General features: G+C 61.0%; 2 protein-coding genes across 2 annotated transcripts; one reads left to right on the top strand and one right to left on the bottom strand.

Moving 5' to 3' along the window:
- Positions 1-383: 383 nt before the first annotated feature.
- On the bottom strand, positions 384-9,322 carry LOC131574393 (staphylococcal nuclease domain-containing protein 1-like). The gene is made up of 8 exons (XM_058828846.1): positions 9,104-9,322; positions 8,192-8,333; positions 7,714-7,837; positions 7,566-7,635; positions 2,972-3,085; positions 1,933-2,136; positions 922-966; positions 384-566 (listed from the first exon to the last, which is right to left on the bottom strand). The coding sequence occupies exons 1-8, from the start codon at positions 9,320-9,322 to the stop codon at positions 501-503; spliced, it is 984 nt and encodes a 327-aa protein (XP_058684829.1). The 3' UTR covers positions 384-500.
- A 5,673-nt stretch (positions 9,323-14,995) lies between these two features.
- On the top strand, positions 14,996-17,319 carry LOC131574392 (leucine-rich repeat-containing protein 4). Its single transcript, XM_058828845.1, has one exon. The coding sequence runs from the start codon at positions 15,108-15,110 to the stop codon at positions 17,076-17,078; it is 1,971 nt and encodes a 656-aa protein (XP_058684828.1). The 5' UTR covers positions 14,996-15,107; the 3' UTR covers positions 17,079-17,319.
- The last annotated feature ends 555 nt before the right edge of the window (positions 17,320-17,874 follow it).

The raw sequence follows: 17,874 nt of genomic DNA, 5'->3' as shown, positions 1-17,874 counted from the left end.
GACCCAGCTCTGGGGTGGGGGTCCAAGGTCAGGGGCTGTTTTGGGGTCCCAGGGCGGGGGTCCCCGATTGGGACCCGGGTTTGGGGTCCAAGTCTGGGTTCCAGGGTTGGGGTCCCGATTTGGGGGTCCCACTTGGCCCCGGGGGGATTTGGCTGCTGGGGCTCCCCCATCCCCCTCCACGGCCCCCCAGCAGCCAGGACAGGGCCGGGGGTCCCAGGGCTGCACCCCCAGAGATCCCCCCCCTTTGTGGGGGTCCCGGGCTCATTCTGAGGGGTGGGGGGCGCTGACCCAGCACAGAGGGGACCCCAAAACACCAGGACGCTTCACTACGTTTATTGGGCCTCTGCAGCTTTAAATACAGGCCAGGATTTGGGGGGGCCGGGGGGGGCAAGGCAGGGCGGGGGGGCTGAGGGTGCCCCTCCCCCCCAGCACCCCCATGGGCCGGGCCGGGCCGGGGGTCCCGGGGGGTTTTGGGGTGCCCCCAGGGCCCCCCCGGCCCCTCAGCGGCTGTAGCCAAACTCGTCGGCGTCGTCCGCGCGGAAATCGCCGTAACGCCACAGGTTCAGCTGGGGGGGGACACGGGAGGGTCAGGGGGCTCCCCAAAACCCGGGGGGGGGCAGGGGGCTCCCCAAAACCCGGGAGGGGGGGGCAGGGGGCTCCCCCAAATGGGGGGGGGGGCTGCACCCGGCACCACCCCGGGGTCGGGGGTGCCACATCCAGCCCCTGGCCCAGGGGTGTCCCCGGATTTGGGGTTCCCCCGGATTTGGGGACCCCCCGGATTTTGGGGTTCCCCCGGATTTGGGGTCCCCCCGGATTTTGGGGTCCCCCGGATTTGGGGTCCCCCCGGATTTTGGGGTTCCCCCGGATTTGGGGTCCCCCCGGATTTTGGGGTCCCCCGGATTTGGGGTCCCCCCGACTCACCCGGGCGCTCTTGGCCGCCTCCTGTGCGTTCAGGTACTCGGTGATCTGGGGGGACAGTCCTGGGGTGACCCCGGGCCCCTCCCCTGGGACCCCCCGGGGATGGGACCCCCCGGGGATGGGACCCCCAGGGAATGGGATCCCCCCCTCCTCCTCCTGTGGCTCCCACTGCCTGCAGGGGTCCCCAGGGGGGGGTGACAGCCCCAGGGGGGACCCGGGGGTCTTGGGGGGGGGACCCCATCCCTCCAGTGGGGGGGGCAGTGGCTGGGCTGGGATCGATCAGCGCTGGTGGGGTGGGGGCACAGGGACCCCCCAGAACCTGCCCGACACCCCCAAACCCCCCAGAACCCCCCAGAACCCACCCGACACCCCCAAAACCCCAGAACCCCCCAGAACCCACCTGACACCCCCGACAGTCCCCCCTCCCCTCCCAGCACCCATGTAAGGACCCCCAAAAACCCACCCAACATCCCAGCACCCACCAAGAGCCTCCAGCCCCTCCAGACTCCCCCCGAGCCCCGACCCAGCACCCCCAGAACAACCCAACACCCACCCAGCACCCCCAGAACAACCCCCCAACACCCACCCAGCCCCCCCAGAACAGCCCCCCAATACCCACCCAGCCCCCCAGAACACCCCCCCAGACCCCCAGCACCCACCCAGCACCCCCAGAACAACCCCCAACACCCACCCAGCCCCCCAGAACAACCCCCCAGCCCCCCCAGCCCCCCAACACCCACCCAGCACCCCCAAAAAACCCAACACCCACCCAGCCCCCCCAGAACACCCCCCCAGCACCCACCACTTTCTGGAACTGCCTCTCCTTTCGGGGCTCCACCATCACCAGCCCCTCCTTGACGAGCCCCAGCCCACCCAGAACAGCCCCCCAACACCCACCCAGCCCCCCCGAGCCCCCCCAGCCCCCCAGCACCCACCCAGCACCCCCAGAACAGTCCCCCAGAACAGCCCCCGAGCCCCCACCCAGCACCCCCAGAACACCCCCCCAGCACCCACCACTTTCTGGAACTGCCTCTCCTTGCGGGGCTCCACCATCACCAGCCCCTCCTTGACCAGCCCCAGCCCCACGTCGCTCTTGGTGTCGGTGAACTGCAGGGTGACGTGGGGACAGCCGGGCCCCAGGTGCTCCACGTTGAGCAGGCACTGCGTGTTCTGGATGTCCCTCACCACGCTGTCCACCGCGTCCGCCCGCGCCTCCTCCTGCGCCCGTGCCCGTCACCGACCCCGCGGGGACCCCTCGGGGACCCCAGGGGCCACCCCGCACCCCACAGACCACCCCGGCCTTTGGGGACCCCAACAGACCCCAGGGAACACCCTGCACCCCACAGACCACCCCGGCCTTTGGGGACCCCAGGGGAACACCCTGCACCCCACAGACCACCCCGGCCTTTGGGGACCCCTCGGGGACCCCATGGGAACACCCTGCACCCCACAGACCACCCCGGCCTTCAGGGACCCCCCCACGACTGTTGGGACCCCCCCGAACCCTCAGAGGTCCCCTGTGGCCTTCAGAGACCCCCCCAGACCCCAGGGACCCCCCCGGGTGTTTTGGGGACTCCACAACCGTGGGCTTGGGGTTCCCCTGGGGTTGGGGTTGGGGTTTTGGGGTTCAGGGCACACACTGGGGACCTGGGGTTGGGGTTTGGGGTTGGGGTTTTGGGGTTCAGGGCACACATGGGGACCTGGGGTTGGGGTTTTGGGGTTCAGGGCACACATGGGGACTTGGGGTTGGGGTTTAGAGTTGGGGTTTTGGGGTTCAGGGCACACATGGGAACCTGCGGTTGGGGTTTGGGGTCAGGAGACACATTCGGGTTCCAGGTTAAATGTTCCCAATCAGGACCAAGTTTGGGGAGACGCTTTGGGGTCCAGCCCCTGGTCCCAGGGTTGGGGTCCACAGGTGGGACCTGGGGCTCGGGGTGCAGGTCTGGACCCACGGGTGGGACACGGGGTGGAGGTCCAAGGTGACAGAGGGGTCACAGAGGGGCTCAGGGCTGGGGCCCGGGGGTGGGGGCACAGTGGGACCCCCCGTACTCACATCCTGCGGCACCTGGATGAAGGCGAAGGTGTACTCGGTGGCCTGGGGCGGCAGAACCCGCGGCGAGAACGCCGGGGGCAGCGGGGCCAGGCGGCTCGGGGGCAACGTCTCCTTCTGCGGGGACAACAACGGGGACATCAGTGAGGGGTCACAGCATGAGGGACACCAGGGACAACAGGGACACCAGGGACACCAAGGGGAAGGATGGAGGGATGGATGATGGATGATGGATGGATGATGGATGGATGGATGATGGATGATGGATGGATGGATGGATGATGGATGATGGATGGATGGATGGATGGATGGATGGATGATGGATGATGGATGATGGATGATGGATGGATGATGGATGGATGGATGATGGATGGATGATGGATGGATGGATGGATGGATGATGGATGATGGATGGATGGATGGATGGATGGATGGATGGATGGATGGATGATGGATGATGGATGGATGGATGGATGGATGGATGGATGGATGGATGGATGATGGATGGATGATGGATGGATGGATGGATGGATGATGGATGATGGATGGATGGATGGATGGATGGATGGATGGATGGATGGATGATGGATGGATGATGGATGGATGGATGGATGGATGATGGATGATGGATGGATGGATGGATGGATGATGGATGATGGATGGATGGATGGATGGATGATGGATGGATGGATGATGGATGGATGGATGGATGGATGGATGATGGATGGATGGATGGATGGATGGATGATGGATGGATGGATGGATGATGGATGATGGATGGATGATGGATGATGGATGATGGATGGATGATGGATGGATGATGGATGGATGATGGATGATGAAGGGATGATGGATGGATGGATGATGTATGATGGATGGATGATGGATGATGGATGGATGGATGATGGATGGATGGATGGATGGATGATGGATGATGGATGGATGGATGAATGATGGATGGATGGATGGATGATGGATGATGGATGATGGATGATGGATGGATGGATGGATGGATGATGGATGGATGGATGGATGATGGATGATGGATGATGGATGATGGATGGATGATGGATGATGGATGGATGGATGATGGATGGATGGATGATGGATGGATGGATGGATGGATGGATGATGGATGATGGATGATGGATGGATGATGGATGATGGATGATGGATGGATGATGGATGATGGATGGATGGATGATGGATGGATGGATGGATGATGGATGGATGGATGGATGGATGATGGATGGATGATGGATGGATGGATGGATGGATGGATGGATGATGGATGGATGGATGATGGATGGATGGATGGATGATGGATGGATGGATGATGGATGGATGGATGGATGATGGATGATGGATGATGGATGATGGATGGATGACGGATGATGGATGATGGATGGATGGATGATGGATGGATGATGGATGGATGATGGATGATGGATGATGGATGGATGGATGGATGGATGATGGATTGATGATGGATGATGGATGATGGATGATGGATGGATGATGGATGATGGATGATGGATGGATGATGGATGATGGATGGATGGATGGATGGATGATGGATGATGGATGATGGATGGATGGATGATGGATGATGGATTGATGATGGATGATGGATGATGGATGATGGATGATGGATGGATGGATGATGGATTGATGATGGATGATGGATGATGGATGATGGATGGATGGATGGATGGATGGATGGATGGATGGATGATGGATGGATGGATGGATGGATGGATGGATGGATGATGGATGGATGATGGATGGATGATGGATGATGGATGATGGATGGATGGATGGATGATGGATGGATGGATGGATGGATGGATGGATGGATGGATGATGGATGGATGATGGATGGATGATGGATGATGGATGATGGATGATGGATGGATGGATGATGGATGGATGATGGATGATGGATGATGGATGGATGGATGGATGGATGATGGATGGATGGATGGATGGATGGATGGATGATGGATGGATGGATGGATGATGGATGGATGATGGATGATGGATGATGGATGATGGATGGATGATGGATGGATGATGGATGGATGATGGATGATGGATGGATGGATGATGGATGGATGGATGGATGATGGATGGATGGATGATGGATGATGGATGATGGATGGATGGATGGATGATGGATGGATGATGGATGGATGGATGATGGATGATGGATGGATGATGGATGATGGATGGATGATGGATGATGGATGATGGATGGATGGATGGATGATGGATGATGGATGGATGGATGGCATGATGGATGGATGGATGGATGGATGGATGATGGATGATGGATGGATGAGGGATGGATGGATGATGGATGATGGATGGATGATGGATGATGGCTGATGGATGGATGGATGATGGATGATGGATGATGGATGGATGGATGGATGGATGGATGATGGACGATGGATGATGGATGGATGGATGATGGATGGATGGATGGATGATGGATGGATGATGGATGGATGGATGGATGGATGATGGATGATGGATGGATGATGGATGGATGGATGATGGATGATGGATGGATGATGGATGGATGGATGATGGATGGATGGATGATGGATGGATGATGGATGATGGATGATGGATGATGGATCGATGATGGATGGATGGATGATGGATGGATGGATGATGGATGGATGATGGATGATGGATGGATGGATGATGGATGGATGATGGATGGATGATGGATGATGGATGCTGGCTGATGGCTCATGGCTGGCATGGCATGCTGGATGCAGCATGTGATGGATGCAGGCATGGCAGATGGATGGCATGCTGGATGGCAGGCTGGATGATGCTGGCATGGCTGATGGATGGATGATGGATGATGGATGCTGGCATGATGGATGCTGGATGGCATGATGGCTGGATGCTGGATGATGGATGATGTGATGACTGGATGGATGGATGGATGTGATGGATGGATGATGGATGGATGCTGGCTGGATGGCTGGATGCGATGATGGATGATGGATGGTTGCTGGCTGGCATGCATGGCTGATGGATGCATGGTCTGATGATGATGGCATGCATGGATGCTGGATGCTGGCATCGATGGATGACTGCATGGCATGATGCTGATGCATGATAGGCTGATGGATGCATGGCTGCTGATGCATGGCAGGATGGCATGGATGGCTGATGGCATGGCTGCTGGATGGCATGCTGGATGAGATGGATGGCTGGATGCTGGCATGATGGCATGGCTTGATGGATGGCTGACTGGCATGATGGATGGCAATGGATGGACTGGCATGCATGGCTGGATGGATGCTGATGGATGGATGATGCTGATCGGCTGGCATGGCATGATGGCATGATGGATGGCTTCGATGGATGGCTTGATGGATGGCTGATGGATGCTGCTGATGCTGGACTGGATGGCTGGCATGATGCATGATGTGATGGATGCATGATGGAGGATGGATGGATGGAGATGGCTGCTGGATGGATGGATGCTGGCTGATAGGCTGGATGATGGCTGGATGGCATGGATGCGATGCATGGATGGATCTGGCATGGATGAGCTGATGGCATGGATGATGATGATGGATGATGGATGATGGATGGCTGGATGGCATGATGATGATGATGGATGGTCGAGATGTGGATGGATGCTGATGGATGATGGCATGGCTGGCTGTGGATGATGGCATGGATGGATGGATGCTGGATGGATGGATGGATGGATGGATGCGATGGTGATGGCTGGATGCATGGATGGATGGATGGCTGGATGGATGCTGATGGATGATGGATTGAGGCTGGATGGATGGGTGGATCCATGGACTGGGTGGATCCATGGCATCGGCACCAGATGGATGGATAAATGGATCCGTGGACAGATGGATCCATGGATGGACAGATGGATCTATGGATGGAATGGTGGATCCATGGATAGATGGATCCATGGATGGACAGATGGATCTATGGATGGAATGGTGGATCCATGGATGGATAGGTGGATCCATGGATGGACAGATGGATCTATGGATGGACAGATGGATCCATGGATAGATGGATCCATGGATGGACAGATGGATCTATGGATGGAATGGTGGATCCATGGATGGATAGGTGGATCCATGGATGGACAGATGGATCCATGGATGGACAGATGGATCCATGGATGGACAGATGGATCCATGGATGGATGGATCCATGGATGGATGGATCCATGGATGGACAGATGGATCCATGGATGGACAGATGGATCCATGGATGGACAGATGGATCTATGGATGGACAGATGGATCCATGGATGGACAGATGGATCCATGGATGGATGGATCCATGGATGGATGGATCCATGGATGGACAGATGGATCCATGGATGGACAGATGGATCCATGGATGGATGGATCCATGGATGGACAGATGGATCCATGGATGGACAGATGGATCCATGGATGGACAGATGGATCTATGGATGGACAGATGGATCCATGGATGGACAGATGGATCCGTGGATGGATGGATCCATGGATGGACAGATGGATCCATGGATGAAAGGCTGTTTCCCCCCCAGTTTCCCGGTGCCACTCACGTTGCCGTAGTCGATGTAGAAGATGTGCACTTTCCCACCCGACTCCACCTTCTCCACGCGGGCGCGGTACCTGCAGGGTGCAGTTTTGGGGTTTGGTGTTCAGATCACAGCACTCTGCTGCCCTGGCCCAGCCCCGTGCCCTCCTCACCATTCCCCGTCGACAAACTTGGCGATGCAGAAGTCTCCGCGGCGCGGGGCGAAGGAGCCCTCCACGGGCGGGTGGGTGCCCACCTCGGCGCGCATGTTCTCCATCAGCTTCTCCAGCTGGGCGCCTGCGGGGTCCCGATCCCGGATAAATCCCCGGTCCCGTCCCAAAACTGACCCCAACCCCGCCCCCCAGTGCGGCCCCGGAGCCTGAACCCCAACAACGACTTCAGGGGTAAATCCCAAACCTGGAGCTCAGGCCCTGCCCCAGGACCCAAACCTCTGGACCCCAAACCTCTGGACCCTAAACCTCTGGACCCTAAACATGGATCCCAACCAGGGACCCCCACTCTGGGGGGTGGAGGGGTGACCCCCCTGGACCCCCAGATTTGGGCGTTACCCACCAAAGCCACAAACCCTCATCCCGTCCCGCTGCCCCCTGCCGTGCCGGGTCTGGGGGGTGCCCAGGTGTCCCCCCGTACCCGTCTCCACGTCCTGCACGTAGAAGTGGAGGTCGTCGGTGATCTCGGTGACAAACACGGGTTTGTAGTTGGCCGCGCGCTCCTTCTCCTCCAGCACCGGCACCACCTCTTCCACCGGCGTCTCCTCGTAGTGGGACCACACCTGGGGGGACACGGCCGTGGGGACCCCGGCCACGCTCCAGGGGACGGCACTGGGGGGGTGGGGGGCAGCACCCGGCACTGGGAACATCCCCAGGCCTCAGCTGGGGGGGTCCTGTGCCTTGGGTGGGACATCCCTGGGGTGGGACATCTCTGGGGTGGGACATCCCTGGGGTGGGACATCTCTGGGGTGGGACATCCCTGGGGTGGGACATCCCTGGGGTCGGGTGGGATGTCCCTGGGGTGGGACATCCCTGGGGTGGGACATGGCTGGGGTGGGGTGGGATGTCCCTGGGGTGGGACATGGCTGGGGTGGGACATCTCTTGGCATGGGGACATCCCTGGGGTGGGGTGGGATGTCCCTGGGGTGGGACACGGCTGGGGTGGGACGTCCCTGAGGTGGGGTGGGACATCCCTGGGGTGGGACATGGCTGGGGTGGGAGATCCCTGGGGTGGGGTGGGATGTCCCTGGGGTGGGACATGGCTGGGGTGGGACATCTCTTGGCATGGGGACATCCCTGGGGTAGGGTGGGATGTCCCTGGGGTGGGACATGGCTGGGGTGGGACATGGCTGGGGTGGGACGTCCCTGGGGTGGGACATCTCTTGGCACGGGGACACCCCTCAGAGTGGGGACATCTCTCGGGGTGGAGACTCCCCCTGGACTGAAGCCACCTCTCGACACGGGACATCCTTTGGTGGGGCCATCTCCAGGGATGGGGTCACGTCTCTGGGGTGGTGACAGCGCTGGGCCGGGTCCCCTGATGTCCCCTCACCTTCTCCTTCCTCTGCTTGGCCGCGTCCTGGGCCGCCAGCAGCGCCTTGCAGTAGGGGCTGCGCTCGGCCGTGAAGTGGACGCGGGACAGCGCCTGCTCCACCAGCGCCACCGACAGGTTCACGCCCTCGATGTGCAGCCACCCGATGAAATTCCCGGCCTTGTCCATGCTCTCCACCTCCACCTCCACCTGAGGGATCCCGGGAACCGCGGCAGCCATCAGCGCCCGGCCCACCCCAGCCTGCCCCAACTGCCCGGGGGACACCCCAGAGCCACCTCAATGCACCCAGACACACCCGGGGGGACCCCAGAGCCACCTCAATGGACCCAGACACACCCGGGGGACACCCCAGAGCCACCTCAATGCACCCAGACACACCCGGGGGACACCCCAGAGCCACCTCAATGCACCCAGACACACCCGGGGGGACCCCAGAGCCACCTCAATGGACCCAGACACACCCGGGGGACACCCCAGAGCCACCTCAATGCACCCAGACACACCCGGGGGACACCCCAGAGCCACCTCCTGGCACCCAGACACCCCCAAAGTGTACCCAAGGGGGGGACAAGGGACACGGGGACCCACCCACAGGGTACATGTGGCCACCAGGTCCTGTCACGTCCTGTATCCCAGTCCATCCTGGGATCACACCCTGGGATCACACTCTGGGATCACACCCTGGGATCACACTCTGGGGTCACAGCCTGGGATCACACCCAGGGATCACCCCCTGGGATCACAGCCTGGGGTCACCCCCTGGGATCACACCCTGGGATCACACCCTGGGATCACAGCCTGGGATCACACCCTGGGATCACACTCTGGGATCACAGCCTGGGATCACACCCTGGGATCACACTCTGGGATCACAGCCTGGGATCACAGCCAGGGATCACATCCTGGGATCACACCCAGGGATCACAGCCTGGGATCACATCCAGGGATCACATCCCGGGATCACAGCCTGGGATCACAGCCTGGGGTCACCCCCTGGGATCACACCCTGGGGTCACACCCTGGGATCACACCCTGGGATCACACCCAGGGATCACACCCTGGGATCACAGCTGGGATCACCCCCTGGGATCACCCCCTGGGATCACCGCCTGGGGTCACACCCTGGGATCACAGCCTGGGATCACACCCAGGGATCACACCCTGGGATCACAGCTGGGATCACATCCTGGGATCACATCCTGGGATCACCCCCTGGGATCACACCCAGGGATCACACCCTGGGATCACAGCTGGGATCACATCCTGGGATCACACTCTGGGATCACATCCTGGGATCACCCCCTGGGATCACACCCCAGGGTGGGTTGGACCTGTGGCCGGTGTGGCCCTGGGGACAGCCCCTGGCACAGGACAGTGCCAGCTGTGTGTCCGAGGCACCGGGGACAGCGAGGTTTGGGCCCGGGGGTGACACCAGGGCCACACTGGGACGGGTCAAGCCCCGGCTGTGGCCTTTGCCATGCTCGGTGAGGTTTGGCTCTGCCAGCGCTGCCACACGGAGCCTGTCCCACCCCTGAGTCCACCTGTCCCACCCCTGAGTCCACCTGTCCCACCCCTGCCCCACCCCTGAGGCCACCTGTCCCACCCCTGTCCCACCCCTGAGCCCCCTGTCCCACCACAACCACTCCCGCTGCTTCCCAAAGCCTCCAGGTGTCCCTGTGTCCTTGCACCGCACTGGACACGGCACCAGTATGGACACGGCACCAGTATGGACATCATGGCCCCAGTATGGACATCATGGCACCAGTATGGACATCATGGCACCAGTATGGACATCATGGCACCAGTATGGACATCATGGCACCAGTATGGACATCATGGCACCAATATGGACATGGCACCAGTATGGACACGGCACCAGTATGGACACGGCACCAGTATGGACATCATGGCACCAGTATGGACATCATGGCACCAGTATGGACACGGCACCAGTATGGACATCATGACACCAGTATGGCCATCATGGCACCAGTATGGACATCATGGCACCAGTATGGACATCATGGCACCAGTATGGACACGGCACCAGTATGGACATCATGGCACAGTATGGACACGGCACCAGTATGGACATCATGGCACCAGTATGGACACGGCACCAGTATGGACATGGCACCAGTATGGACATCATGGCACCAGTATGGCCATCATGGCACCAGTATGGACACGGCACCAGTATGGACACGGCACCAGTATGGACATCATGGCACCAGTATGGCCATGGCACCAGTATGGACATCACGGCACCAGTATGGACACGGCACCAGTATGGACATGGCACCAGTATGGACATCATGGCACCAGTATGGACACGGCACCAGTATGGACATCATGGCACCAGTATGGACATGGCACCAGTATGGACATCATGGCACCAGTATGGACACGGCACCAGTATGGACATTATGGCACCAGTATGGACATCATGGCACCAGTATGGACATCATGGCACCAGTATGGACATCATGGCACCAGTATGGACACGGCACCAGTATGGACATCATGGCACCAGTATGGACATCATGGCACCAGTATGGACACGGCACCAGTATGGACATCATGGTACCAGTATGGACATCATGGCACCAATATGGACATGGCACCAGTATGGCCATCATGGCACCAGTATGGACATCATGGCACCAGTATGGCCATCATGGCACCAGTATGGACATCATGGCACCAGTATGGACATCATGGCACCAGTATGGCCATCATGGCACCAGTATGGACATCATGGCACCAGTATGGCCATCATGGCACCAGTATGGACATGGCACCAGTATGGACATGGCACCAGTATGGCCATCATGGCACCAGTATGGACATCATGGCACCAGTATGGACACGGCACCAGTATGGACATCATGGCACCAGTATGGACATCATGGCACCAGTATGGACATCATGGTACCAGTATGGACACGGCACCAGTATGGACACGGCACCAGTATGGACATCATGGCACCAGTATGGCCATCATGGCACCAGTATGGACATCATGACACCAGTATGGACACGGCACCAGTATGGCCATGGCACCAGTATGGCCATCATGGCACCAGTATGGACATCATGACACCAGTATGGACATCATGGCACCAGTATGGCCATCATGGCACCAGTATGGCCATCATGGCACCAGTATGGACATCATGGCACCAGTATGGACATCATGGCACCAGTATGGCCATGTCACTGTACTGGCCATGTCACCACACCACACACGGCACCGTCCCTGCCGAGGCCGGGGTGTGGCAGGGCCACTGTGCAGGACACGGCCCCGGCCACCGCTGTCCCCAGGGGTGCCAGTGCCAGGCCGGTCCCCAGGGTTGGCACCCTGGGCACGGCTGTGGCACAACCCCGGTGCCACCGGGTGACAACAGTGTCCCTGTCCCCTGCGCCACCACCGCGTCCCTGGCCGGGGGCCACCCAGGAGCCGATGGACTCGGGGACAAGATGTGGCCACTTGTGGGAACACGTGGGGGCCACCGCCGGGGCTCAGGAGGCCACCAGCCCCTGAACAGCCACAGTGCCTGGGACAGTCACAGCCCCCTGGGGACGTGCCACCCTCATGGGGACAGCCACCCCCGTGAGGAAGGACAGGAGGGCCCCGGGGCACTGCCCGACAGGGTGTCCCAGAGGGGCCACCAGCCCCACCGAGGTCCCCACCAGCCACTGGTGGCACTCGGGTGACAGCTCCAAGGGCCACCAGTGCCACCAAGAGCAGGGGAGGGCACAGGGAGCTCACAGGGGCTGCAGGTGGCACCGAGCTCCCCCTGCCAGGAGCCGGGGGGGGGGGGGGGGACAGGGCACAGCTGGGGACACCAGGCCGTGGTCCCTGCGCCCCCGTGTCCCCCCGTGTCCCCCCGTGTCCCCCCATGTCCCCCCCGTGTCCCCCCGTGTCCCCCTCGGCCCTGCAGGACACTCCCGTCAGTGTCACAGCCTGGCTCGGGTCTCAGCCCCTCGGGGCCGGAGCCGGGGGGTTCCAGGGCCGGGGTCTCCCCGCTCCTCGTCACCTCAAAGCCGCCGAGCTCTGCCCCCGGCGCTGTCCCCGTCCCTCTGTCTGTCCGTCCGTCCCTCCGTCCCTCCGTCCGTCCGTCCGTCCGTCCCCCTGTCCGCGGGGAGGGGTCTCTCCGGGAGCGCCCCCCCCTCTTTTCCCCGAGCCCCGAGCGGGGCTGCGGGGAGCGGGGGGGAGGAGGAGGAGGCGGCGGCGGGAGGGAAGGAGGGAGGGAGGAGGAAGAGGAGGAGGAGGAGGAAGCGGCGCATCCCGCATCCCCCTCCCCGCGCACACAAAAGCGCTCCGGGGCCGCCGCTCCGGCCGAAGCGGGGCCGGCGGGGGCCCCTCCGGAGCGCGGCGGGTGGGTGGGCGGGTGGCCGGGGGCGCGGGGGGGGTCCGTGCGGAGCCGGGATGCGTCAGCAGGAGCAGCGGGAGCGGCGGCAGCAGCAATCCATCCGCGCTCGCACTGAAGGACAAAAGGATGAGCCAGCCGCCTGCGCGGCTGCTTCCCGCACCGCCCGCACCGCCCCGCACCGCGCCGCCCGCACCGCCCGCACCGCCCGCACCGCCCCGCGCGGCCCCCGCCACCGGAGGATGCCCGCCGGCACCGCCACCGCCACCGCCACCGCCGCTGTCACCGCCGCTGCCACCGCCACCACCGCCCCGCGCCGCCGCTGAACGCGACACCCACGCGGGGACGCGGGAACGACACGCGGGAGGGGACGGGACGGGACCCCCCCGCCCCGCCACCAGCGCAGCCGCCGCCGCTACCGGGAGGTGCCCCCGGCATCTCCCCCCCCCCAACCCCCCCCCCCCCCCCCGCCGACGCCCTTTCCTCCCCCCCGCTCCCTCCCTCCCCGAACCGCGATTTTCCCTCTCCCGGGGGGGGCTCCCCGCCATTTATTTATTTATTTCGGCCTATTTTTAATCTTTATTTTCCTGTTTTATTTTTAGGTTTCGTCCGGGTTGTTTGGGTTTTTTTTTTTTTTGTGGGTTTTTTTTTTTAATATTTTGAATTTTTATTTTTAGTTTTTTCATCTGATTTTAGCCTTATTTTAACTTTTATCCTCATTTCCGTTCTTATCTTGATTTGATTTGATTTTAGATTTTTTTTTTATTCCGTTTTTACCTCCTTTTCCAATTCCCTTTCCTCGCCAATTTTTTTTTTTTTTCTCTCCCCATTCCCATTTCCCTCCTCGGTTCTCATTTTTTTTTTTTTTTTAAATTTCCCCCCCCCCCCCCACTTTTTCTCTCCTCCGCTCCCTCCCCTTTCCCCAATTCTTCCTTTTCTCCCCGCTTCTTTTTTTTAATTATTTCCTTTTTCACCACTTTCCCCGCGTTCCCCCCCTCCTCTTTCCCCGTTTTCCCCGCGGCCTGCGGGGGGGGGCGGCCATGCGGGCCCCGCCGAGCCCCCCGGGCCGGCCCCACGGGCGGAGGAGCGAGGCCGCGGGCTCGGCCGGGCTCGGGGGCTGCCGGGCCCCCGCTTAGCCGGGCCGGCCCCCCCCGATCCTGCACCGCAGCCTCCAGGAGCCATTTTGTCCTTTTTTTTTTTTTTTCTTTTTTTTTTTTTTTTGGGAGCCTGCCCCCCCCTCCCCCCTCCTCGGTCCCGCGCTCGCCTCGAGCCCCCCCGGACCCCCCGATCCCCCTGCCCCAGGTAGGTACTGGCGAACGGGGCCGGGCGGGGGGGGTTCCTCCTCCTCCTCTCCCCCCACCCCCCCATCCCCAGCACCTACCGCCGATTTTTTTTTTCCCCCCCCTAAATTTTAATTTTTCCCTCCTAAAGCCCCGCTCCCCTCGGAACCCCCACCCCAATCCCGCACCCCCCGACCCCCAGCACCCCCGCACCCCCCCCCCCCCCCCCCAACTCCGGCCGGCCGGGCCCCCTCCCCAGCTGGTGGGAGCCGGGAGAGGGGGGGGCCCCAGCCCGTTCTCCGCTTCTCGCCGCCATCCCCAGACGATGGTGAATGATGAACGTGCCACACCATGAAGCTCTTGTGGCAGGTAACTGTGCACCACCTGCGCCGCCACCGCCGCCACCGCACCTGGCCGGGGCTCCTGGCCGCCTCCCTGACCCTGCACGCCTGGCTCCTGGCCACGGCCGCCGCCTCGCCCGGCCCCCAGAGCTGCCCCTCCGTGTGCTCCTGCAGTAACCAGTTCAGCAAGGTGGTGTGCACCCGCCGCGGCCTGGCCGAGGTGCCCCCCGGCATCCCCTCCAACACCCGCTATCTCAACCTCATGGAGAACAACATCCAGATGATCCAGGCCGACACCTTCCGCCACCTGCACCACCTGGAGGTGCTGCAGCTGGGCAGGAACGCCATCCGGCAGATCGAGGTGGGCGCCTTCAACGGCCTGGCCAGCCTCAACACCCTGGAGCTCTTCGACAACTGGCTGACGGTGATCCCCAGCGGCGCCTTCGAGTACCTGTCCAAGCTGCGGGAGCTGTGGCTGCGCAACAACCCCATCGAGAGCATCCCCAGCTACGCCTTCAACCGCGTGCCCTCGCTCATGCGCCTCGACCTGGGCGAGCTCAAGAAGCTCGAGTACATCTCCGAGGGCGCCTTCGAGGGCTTGTACAACCTCAAGTACCTCAACCTGGGGATGTGCAACATTAAGGACATGCCCAACCTGACGCCCTTGGTGGGCCTGGAGGAGCTGGAGATGTCGGGCAACAACTTCCCCGAGATCAAACCGGGCTCCTTCCACGGGCTCAAATCCCTCAAAAAGCTCTGGATCATGAACTCGCAGATCAACCTGATCGAGCGCAACGCCTTCGACGACCTGACGGCGCTGGTGGAGCTCAACCTGGCCCACAACAACCTGTCCTCGCTGCCCCACGACCTGTTCGCCCCGCTGCGCTACCTGGTGGAGCTGCACCTGCACCACAACCCCTGGGACTGCGACTGCGACATCCTCTGGCTGTCGTGGTGGCTGCGGGAGTACATCCCCACCAACTCCACCTGCTGCGGCCGCTGCCACGCCCCGCTGCACATGCGGGGCCGCTTCCTGGTGGAGGTGGACCAGACCTCCTTCCAGTGCTCGGCGCCCTTCATCATGGACGCGCCCGCGGACCTCAACATCTCGGAGGGGCGCGTGGCCGAGCTGCGCTGCCGGACGCCGTCCATGTCGTCGGTGCGGTGGCTGCTGCCCAACGGGACGGTGCTGAGCCACGCCTCGAGCCACCCGCGCCTGGCCGTGCTCAACGACGGCACCCTCAACTTCTCGCACGTGCTGCTGGCCGACACCGGCCTCTACACCTGCATGGTGACCAACGTGGCCGGCAACTCCAACGCCTCGGCCTTCCTCAACGTCAGCACGGCCGAGCTCAACACCTCCAACTACAGCTTCTTCACCACCGTCACGGTGGAGACCACCGAGATCTCCCCCGAGGACGTGTCCCCCAAGTTCACCAAGCCCGTGCCCACCGCCTCGACGGGCTACCAGCCGGCCTACACCACCACCACCACCGTGCTGGTGCAGACCACGCGCCCGCCCAAGCAGGTGGCCGTGCCCACGGCCGACGCCGGCGACAAGCTGCAGACCAGCCTGGACGAGGTGATGAAGACCACCAAGATCATCATCGGCTGCTTCGTGGCCGTGACGCTGCTGGCCGCCGCCATGCTCATCGTCTTCTACAAGCTCCGCAAGCGGCACCAGCAGCGCAGCACCGTCACCGCCGCCCGCACCGTGGAGATCATCCAGGTGGACGAGGACATCGCCCCGGCCGCCGCCGCCACGCCCGCGGCCGCTCCGGCCGGCGGGGCCGGCGAGGGGGCCGTGGTGCTGCCCAACATCCACGAGCACCTCAACTACAACACCTACAAGGCCGGACACGGCGCCCACTGGACAGAGAACGCGCTGGGCAACTCCCTGCACCCCCCCGGGACCACCCTGGCCGACCCCTATTTAATCCAGACCCACCCCAAGGAGAAAGTTCAGGAAACCCAGATATGACTCTTTTGTTTTGGGGCTTTTTCCTGATTTTTTTTCTGGGTCGTCGATCCCCCCCCCCCTCTCTTCTCCTCCAACCCCGAATTATTATAAACACGATAGATGCACAAAAGCAGAACTCCAAAAGAGAAGGAAAGCCAGGAGAATTCCTCAACACTAAGGAAAACCAGGAGAATTCCTCAATAATAGACACAACTTTTGTACAGGGGGGGGAGAGACTCTTTTTCGTGTACATGCTTCTATAGCCAACCTCGGGGCCGAGAAGAGCAGCAGATTCTATTAAAATTTAACGAAACCCACCCCAAAACTCCTACAAAAAAAAAACAAAAAAAAAAAACCCAAACCACTATTTTCTAACTCGCAGGTTCTATTTAAACACAGAAAAAAAAAAAACCCACAAAAAACAAACCAGGAGAAACAGAGGAGGAAAAAAAAAAAACCCCCACAAACAAAATCGGTAATGGGAGGAAAAGCCCCCGTGCTCGGGGCCGAGCGGCGCGGGGGGCGCGGGGGGCGCCGGGGGGGGTTCGGGGGGGGTTCGGGATGGTTTTTTTTGGGGGGTTCTCCGGGGGAAAAGGGGGGAGCTCGGCCCCCCGAGCCCGAGGCTCTGCCCTTGGCCGCTCGCCGCGGGATCTCGGCCCCGCGCCAGGACCTTCCCCAATGCAATAAAGGAACGGATTTTGGGGAGGGGGGCTCGGGGGGGGGGGGGGGGGCTGGGGATGGACGGCTGCAATGTATTCAAGCAAAAAAAAAAATTTCCTCAAAAACCCACGGGAAGGGGGGAAAAAACCCCGCAAGC

Source organism: Poecile atricapillus, unplaced genomic scaffold (assembly GCF_030490865.1).
Source record: "Poecile atricapillus isolate bPoeAtr1 unplaced genomic scaffold, bPoeAtr1.hap1 scaffold_288, whole genome shotgun sequence".
Lineage (NCBI taxonomy): Eukaryota > Metazoa > Chordata > Aves > Passeriformes > Paridae > Poecile > Poecile atricapillus.
This window is presented reverse-complemented; position numbering and strand designations above follow the sequence as displayed.

Coding starts and splice junctions, on each gene's coding strand:
- LOC131574393 (XM_058828846.1), bottom strand. CDS start 9,322: ATGGCTGCCGCGGTTCCCGGGATCCCTCAGGTGGAGGTGGAGGTGGAG. Junction 7,636..7,713: donor AAGTTTGTCGACGGGGAATG/GTGAGGAGGGCA, acceptor TGCACCCTGCAG/GTACCGCGCCCGCGTGGAGA. Junction 967..1,932: donor AGAGGCAGTTCCAGAAAGTG/GTGGGTGCTGGG, acceptor CTGTCCCCCCAG/ATCACCGAGTACCTGAACGC.
- LOC131574392 (XM_058828845.1), top strand. CDS start 15,108: ATGAAGCTCTTGTGGCAGGTAACTGTGCACCACCTGCGCCGCCACCGC.